Below are 8364 nucleotides of genomic sequence, written 5' to 3'. Positions count from 1 at the left end.
ATACACAGTATTTCAAGTATTCAATTAACTTTACATACCACAAATATTCAGATAAGAAAGAAATAGCAACATGGTTCCCAGAATACACTACTTGTACTAGGATGAAACAGACTAAACTAACTACTTTCACATTATGCTACTGGATTCCAAACAAGTTGTTATCGAAGACTGAAAGAAGACAGATCATTCATTCATCAAGCTTCATACAATACAACTTTTACATATTTTTGCGTCTCATCTTCTATGGATTCAAGGGATACCAACCCAAAAATGGAAATACAAGGAGAAGAGAAGGAGGTCAGCAACATGCTAGTAGCAGTCAATACAACAGCAATACACCAGCAGCAACGACTTAATCAATACAAGATCAGGAAAAAAGTACTTCAAGCAATGCAGCAGCAACTTAAACCAAAACTCAATGACCAAAACCAATCAACCTCAAACCATGGGATGCAGCTCTTTGAAACAAAATCTAGTTCCGGATTCACACTTAACCAAACTGGTACAGAACATAATCTCAAACTACTCAAAATACTTCAGATTTGAAAGTGAACTGAAGGTTTGCTCAAAGGGTTGATGGAACAGTAACCTAACACTCTAGACTCAAGTTTAAATACTCTCAAAATTGAAACCTTACAAGATTTCTGAGCTGTTTATTTCAACTGACTAAAAACTGACCTCAAGATGATCTCAAACAATGATCTTTTTTTTCAGATTCAACAGCCCCCTTCTGATTTTAGACTTAAGATTTTCCCCGACCTTTTCTCTTTTAAAGTCTGCCAAAAAAAACAGCCAGACCAGCCTAAAAAGTCCCTCTTCCTAATTCTGTCCAGACCCCTTTTTATCCCCCAAACCTCAGCCCCTTTCCAGCTCTAAGGAGCACTTAGCTAATTAGGAAAGTATTTCTGCCCATGATATTCCCTGACAGCCACTACTACCTGTTTTTCTCTTTTTTAATCCAAGGTTATGGGTAACTTAACTTATTTAATCCACTTCCCATGCCATTTAAACCTTGTTCCCCACTAATTACTAAATAATTCATTAGTTTATTGGTACTTTAATACCCTACTGTCAGAACATTCAACTTAAACCAATTTCAAACCTTTCAATCCCAAAATACCCTCCTAAAGTCCCTAAAATTACTGAAATTACCATTCTACCCCATCAGCTATATCCAATCCTCCTAATCAATTAACCAAACTATAACAGCTATAACCAATCTTAAGTGAGAAATCCTAACAATTGACTAATCAAATCATATGAGACTAACTCCCAATTGACAACACTTAGGAATCAATTCATCATGGTCAGATTCATATCAACATTCAAGATCAGATTCATATCAGCATTCAAGATTAGATTCATATTAGAACAACATTAAGATTCATCAAACTCAAATCACAATTTAAGCTTGAAACTCAATTCAGACCAAATATCATCAAAAATAAAGATTCAGTGATTAAACTAACACATTTCTAGCTTAAACCTAAACAAGAACAAATGAACACTATCAACATACTGAATGAAAACAAACTGACTTATATGAAGAAAAAAAAACATGGTGAATAACAATGAGAAAGGGAAATTGGAACACTTTGAAATAAATGATACCAACAGGCCTATTTCCACACAAACTTAGAACAGAAAATAAACAGGAGGGTAAACCTACTGGAATGAACCAAAAATTAAACTATTATTATGCTAATCTAACATTCAAGCATACCAGACTAATCGACGACACTTATTCAATCGATTACACAAATTATAACATATAACAATCGACAACAAACAGAAGCAATGATAAAATTGGACCAAATAAAAGGTCTGATTGGAGAAAGAAAAGAGTAATCGATAAAAAACGAATTTGAACTCATCTTAAACAAACAAACAACGAAACATGAAAACAAACAGGGAAACAGAAGAAATACCTCCGAACTCAGAAACTGGACGACCCTACTTGGACTCTGACTCGAACCTTTAATTGAGGTCGAACAAACCTTAATCGAGTGTTCTCAACTGAGAACACTTCGACTAAGGTCCACTGGACACCCAACTTCCTTTAATTTGGTCAAATTTCAGCCTTTGGTTTTCTAGGGTTCTTGGGGGTTCGATTTGGAGTTCGAACGGTTCTGGTCTGATTCGAACCAAACCAACTGTGGTTTGGTGACGGGGGAGGTCAGGGAGATGTCCGGTAGGAGTTTGGGACTGGTTGGGGTAGGTTTAGGTTTTTGGAAGGTCAGGGTAGGTTCTGCTCGAATCTTTGATTGAAGATTCGAGAAGTTGGGGGTTGATTCGAGGCAAACGGTTAGCGGATCTGTAATGAGGGTGGTCAGAGGGTTCAGGGGTGTTATTTGGGTGGCCGGCGGCGGCGTTGCCGCCGGGTTTCAGGTGAAAGTGTGGGGTGGCGGCTCTAGGGTTTCGACGGGTCGGCTCTGAGAGAGATGACTGAATAAGGGGGGTGTTTGGAAATGAGAGGGGGGTAATGGGTCTGGGTATTTTGGTACATTAGATTGAGGGGATTGATGTGATCTGTTGGATTAATGAAGATTGATGGCTAGGATCAAGGGGATTAAACAATACGGCATCGTTTGGTTTAAGTAGGGGGTCAGTTTGAATCGGGTAACGGGTCGAGCCAGGGAATGGGTAAGGGAGACGGCTTTTGAACCGTTGGATCATGCAGGACCAACGACTGTGATTGATTGTCGTTGAAACAAAGTCGTTCGAACATCTGTGAGATTTGGACCGGTCTGGGCATCTGTTTGGGCCTGATTTTTGTCAAAATAAAACGGCCTAGTTCCGATTTGGCCCAATTTTTACTCTTTTCTTTTTCCTTTCATTTTCTTTTAATTCCTAAAAACCAAAATTCCTAAATTAAATTTTAAAACCAAGATTATTTTAAAAAGATATTAATTAACCCTTAATAATAATTAACACACAAGATCAAATATTGATTAAAATAATAATCACACAATTAAACAATAAAAATGACAAAGCTACCAAAAATTCATATTTTTGTGATTTTCATTCTTTAAAATTGGACATGGTTTAATTAATTCAAAAAATGCATAATTAAATCCTAAATATGCACGCAACAGGTATTTTGGTATTTTTCAATTAATTAAAACAAGGTAAACATTCACAAACAAAATAATTATCCAAAATGTCACGCAAAATTCTCAAAATTGTACCCAAAGGCAATTTGTTTTATTTTTCGATTTCTTTTGGAGTAGTTTTCGTGAAGCAAAAATCACGTGCTCACACATACAACTTAGAATCAATATCTTAGCCTAACTTAACTTTAAATTTGTAGTTGCTATATTTTAATTGATAATCAAAAGAGAACCAAAAATGTTAGAAGATGAATTAGGAGCTAAAACATAGTCATAGACCATACAAACACTCAACTCCAAATTGAAGCTCCCTGTGGAAAATTGACCTCGATACCGCTATTGGGTAAAAGTATTAGCGCCCACTCTTCCTTAGGTTGAGTCTGCTGTGATCACTTATCATAGTTTTATAAATGATAAAGATGCATTAACTGTGAAACTAGGAGAAACAGAACAATCGAGAGATGATCTAGTAGTCGTTGTGGTAGATTTAAAGGAAACCATTGAGAGTCTAAAGAAAGAAAAAGATGCCTTAACTGAAAAAATTGCAAACATAGAACATGAGAGAGATGATCTAGTAGCTGTTGTGGTCGATCTAAAAGAGACCATTGAGTGTGTTAAAAAGGAGAAAGAAGTTTTAACTGAGAAGGTTGCTAACATTGAGCATGAGTGAGATGACCTATTAGTAGTGGTTGTAGACCTAAAGGAGACACAACGAGGAACAAGACAAGGCTATTATTTCAAGGATACAATTAGGAAGAAGGGATTGACTATGATGAAACATTTGCTCCAGTTTCTCAAATGGAGGCCATCAGAATCCTATTGCCTTTGCATCTCATATGGAATTCAAATTGTTTCAAAAGGATGTCAAAAGTGCATTTCTGAACGGTTTTCTAAAGGAAGAAGTCTTCGTCAAGCAACCACCTGGATTGAGAATCATGAGAATCCTGAGCATGTCTTTAAACTTGGCAATGCTATATATGGGCTAAAGCAGACTCCTCGCGCTTGGTATGAAAGGTTGTCAAATTTTCTTCTAGAAAATGGCTTTACAAGAGGAAAAATTGACAACACCATTTTTCTAAAGAAATGAGGAAGGAACCTACTCATTGTGCAAGTCTATGTTGATGATATCATTTTTGGAGGAATGAAATGATTATTTGAGTGAGGGATTTGCAAAACTCTTGGGAAGTGAGTTTGAAATGATCATGATGGGGAAATTGAACTTTTTCTTGGGTCTGCAAGTCAAGCAAACTCCTAAGGGTAGTATGATAAGCCAGAAAAAGTACATCAAAGAGCTTTTGAAGAGATTTGAGATGGAGAGTTCAAATATCATTGATACACCTATTGCCACTGCCACTCACCTGGATATGGATGAACCTGGTTCTCCTGTAAACAGGACCATGTATAGAGGCATTATTGGAACACTTCTGTATCTCACAGCAAGTAGACCAGACATTGTTTTCAGTGTGGGACTCAGTGCTGGGTTTCAATTCAATCCAAAGGAGTCTCATCTGAACCTTGCAAAGAGAATTCTGAGGTATCTCAAAGGAACACAGGACCTGGTTCTCTACTATCCCTCAGGATATAACTTTGAGGACTTAATAAGGATGATCCTGACTATGCTAGTTATCTGGTGGATAGGAAAAGCACTTCTAGCATGGCACATTTTCTGGGTTTGTGTCTAATCTCATGGGGCTTAAGAAAACAAACTCAGTGGCTCTTTCAACTGTTAAGGCTGAGTATGTGTTAGCTGCCTCTTACTGTGCTCAACTGTTGTGGATCAAAAAGCAGCTAGAAGATTTTGGTGTGTTCTCTGATTGTGTGCCATTACTATTTGATAACATAGTGCTCTCAACATGGCAAAAAATCCAGTTCAACATAAGAGAACAAAGCATATTGATGTGCGACATCACTTCCTTAGAGACAATGTTGAGAAAGAGCACTTATGCGTGAAGTTCTACAGCACAGAAGATCAAATTGCAAAAATCTTCACCAAAGCACTAAGTAGAGAGCATTTTGAAAAGAATCACTTGGAACTAGGATTGATGAAATCAAGCTAAGGACCTGGTCCCTCGATGATTGGCTACGAATGAAATGTACAGGTAAAATAGCTAAAAAGTTTTTTCTGGCAAAATCAAGACAATTACATTTGCAAAATCAGGAAACCTATCAGGGATGAGGCCCAAACACCTTCTTCTTCAAACCAAACACCTTCTTCTTCAACTCTCTAAACTCCATCATGTCTGAAAATCAGGAAACCCAAAGTGTTCCAAGCATCATCCCTACTGTGTCTTCACTTGTTGAAGCACCAGTGTCAGAGCCCACACTCCCCACTCCGACCAATCCACACCCTAAGTTAGAGTCACAACCACCTACCTCTCCGACACAATCGAGTACTAGTTCTCATCGGAGTCACAAAACTTCGACTCCAAAAATGTTTGTGGTTATGACCTCTCCTTCTACCTTGCCTAAAGAAATGGTTGAAGAGGATACCGTAGGGGGAGAAGAAAATCTAGAAATTTCTAGTCTACCTGTGGAAGAAAGCTCTACCAAAGAAAAAGATGTGGGTCATATATATGCTGAATCAACAATGACAGCCCCTGGACTTGATTCTACAGATAATACCCTTCCTCCTTCTGAGTTTACCATGGGGTTACAAGGATAAAAGACCATAGAAAATATGTTGTCAATAGCTGCTAAGGGAATTGTTATTGGGGGTGGTGAAGGTTCTGAGTCTCAGGGGGAAGAAAATAGTACACTAGTGGGGAGTAGGGAACTAGTTCCTGTTGAAATATCAGCACCAGACAGTAGTATTGGGGCACCAACTGAGGGACATGATCCCTCCACTCAAGAGGAGCCAACCCCTAGTTCTTCTCAAGCACCCCAGGTCAGTCTTGATCCTACTCCTTCTCCTCACTTCTACACTGAGCCTTTGTTCATAGTAGTTCCTAAAATGAGACCTTTATCTGAGGAGGAGAATACAGATAGCGAAGAAGAAAATTATGATAATGTGGCTATTGCGAGCTTTATTAGTGCTAAGAGTAGAAAGGCACCTCCTGATACGCTTAAATTACACTTAAATAAATAGTGTAAGGCAGTTGATGTCAAATATAATAACCCAACAAGGTTAGAGTCGAATCCCACAGGGAATAGATGTGAAAAGGTTACTTGAATAGTGTGAAACTCGACTTAAGTCGTAATTCTATTCCTTTAGCTTAAAAAGAGAATGATATAATTGTGAATTAACAAGAGAACTATTTTGTTGTGAGAATGTAATTAATTTGATTAAGGAAACCAAGTTGTATCCCCATCAATAAAATGTAATGCTATCAGTGTTAATATGATATATTTCTAATGGAAGGTCCTTTGATATGCAAATGGTTTCTAAATGACTACCCAATATTTCTCAATAGTTGGGTAGTATTTTCTCTTTATGATTTTTGATCGGCTCCAACCCTGTACCACTATAGAATGACAAGAGTGGTCGATGCAGCTTTTACCCGGAAGGTCGAGATCGAATCCACAGAGAGCTAATATCAGTTTGGAGTTCGGTTTCTATCTAATCTAGCTATGTGCGATATTCTTAATTGCACTTCTTATCATGCTTTGTTTTGGTTATTATTCTACTTTTAATACTAATGAAAAATGAAAATAAGCTAAGTATGATATTTTTGTAAGGGTTTTCTTTATTGGTAAAAAGGCACTAGGGAAGTGACTTATACCTAGGTGGGTATCTAACGGGGTCTAAAACATAGGGCAGACTTGTTATAATTGGGAACATGATATAACTATTGCATACATAATTATTCACTCTATACCTCTTGGTAGTTTGAGTGACTTTGCCCTAATTGGCTTTCTCAAGCCCAATTGGGTGTTTAAACAATGCAAGCAAAATTGGCTCAAGTTGGGTATTACTATCTCTAGGTTTAACCCTTTAATTGGGGCTATCAATCTCTTGAATGCACCCCAATTCCTTGTTAACTTGAATTTCCTAGACTTAGTCTCTCTTTCTCAAGAAGAGCCTAAGTAAAAAAGGCACAAATCAGTATTTGCAACCACCAATTCAACAATTAAAGCATGAATCAAGCTAAATATCATTGACCCATAAACATTTAAGCCCTAAAATTGAATACCCATTAAATACTCATACTAGAGTTGGGCAACCATAGCTAATGGGTTTAGCTACTCATAATCAAAAAAGAAATCAAAGATGGAGATGAAATATAAGCCATAAGAAGTAATTACAAGAGTAAAATCTAAGGTTAATTGCTAAAGATATTCTAAAATTACTCTAAAAGCAAAAAGAGGCCGTTCACGTGTTCCACTAAACAACAGATGCCCTAAAAATTTGAAAAAAACTATTTATACACAGCTAAATTTTTCGGACAAAATTGCCCCTAAGGTGATTCCGCTGATAGCGGAAAATGGGTCGCCTCAGCGCTTGGACTTCCGTGGACGGGCAAAAGCAAGTGCGAACCATGGTACTTCTCTTCTGAACTTGGTCTGAACTCTGAGTCTGCTGAGAGTGAAAAATATACCTCATCAGCATTCTTCCAACCGCGGTCGTGAAATATGTGCACGGACCTCGGTCTTCAATTTGCTCTCCAAACTTAGTTCTCTGATTCTCACTTCCGCTAAGGGCGAGAATTGGACCGCGGCTGCTTCAGATGTCTCCGCTGCCGTGAAGTTTCACTGCAGGCAGCAGCAACTTGTTAAGCTTCAAGAACACTCTCTCAATCCTCAATCCGCTGAGAGCGGCATCAGGACCGCCTCAGTGGTAGACCGTCCGCGTCCGCTGCTATTTCTCGCTGTTAGCGCCCTTTGACTTCAACTTTGAACTTGTGCAGGTTCCACTCCTTTTCGAGCTGGTTATGACTTCCTTGTCTCTTTTTGACTAAACACTGCAAACAAGCACAATAAGTTAGTTTTCGGGAATACTTGTACACACTTTTAATCCAAAACCTAAGCAAAAAGGAGCATAAAATAGGCTAGAATCCCTAGTTATTAATTTTTCCAAATATAAAAGAGTTGCAATTAAGAATGACCAATTTATGCCAAGTAGAACACACTTATCCCTAAGTGATTCTATTAAACAAGGTTTAAAGCCTTGAGTTATTGATATTCACTTCTACCAAACCCTAACCCACTTTTCCAAGTAAAGATAGAGTAAAATGGAATAAGTCAATGTTTGAAACCACCAACAATAAATAAAGCATAAGAAATGAATAAATATCAACCATCCATTATATATATGTTC

At 37.7% G+C, this 8364-nt stretch overlaps 2 protein-coding genes across 2 annotated transcripts; both read left to right on the top strand.

Annotated features, from left to right (window-relative positions):
* The first annotated feature begins 270 nt into the window (after positions 1-270).
* LOC138874827 (uncharacterized) lies at positions 271-3780 on the top strand. The gene is made up of 2 exons (XM_070153613.1): positions 271-502; positions 3530-3780. Exons 1-2 carry the CDS (start codon positions 271-273, stop codon positions 3778-3780), a joined length of 483 nt encoding a protein of 160 aa, XP_070009714.1.
* Positions 3781-4315: 535 nt separating this feature from the next.
* On the top strand, positions 4316-4792 carry LOC138874826 (uncharacterized mitochondrial protein AtMg00810-like). Its single transcript, XM_070153612.1, has one exon. The coding sequence runs from the start codon at positions 4316-4318 to the stop codon at positions 4790-4792; it is 477 nt and encodes a 158-aa protein (XP_070009713.1).
* The last annotated feature ends 3572 nt before the right edge of the window (positions 4793-8364 follow it).

Source organism: Nicotiana sylvestris, chromosome 8, assembly GCF_000393655.2.
Source record: "Nicotiana sylvestris chromosome 8, ASM39365v2, whole genome shotgun sequence".
Classification (NCBI taxonomy): Eukaryota; Viridiplantae; Streptophyta; class Magnoliopsida; order Solanales; family Solanaceae; genus Nicotiana; species Nicotiana sylvestris.
Note: the sequence above shows the minus strand (reverse complement) of the source record. Positions and strands in the feature narration are given on the sequence as shown.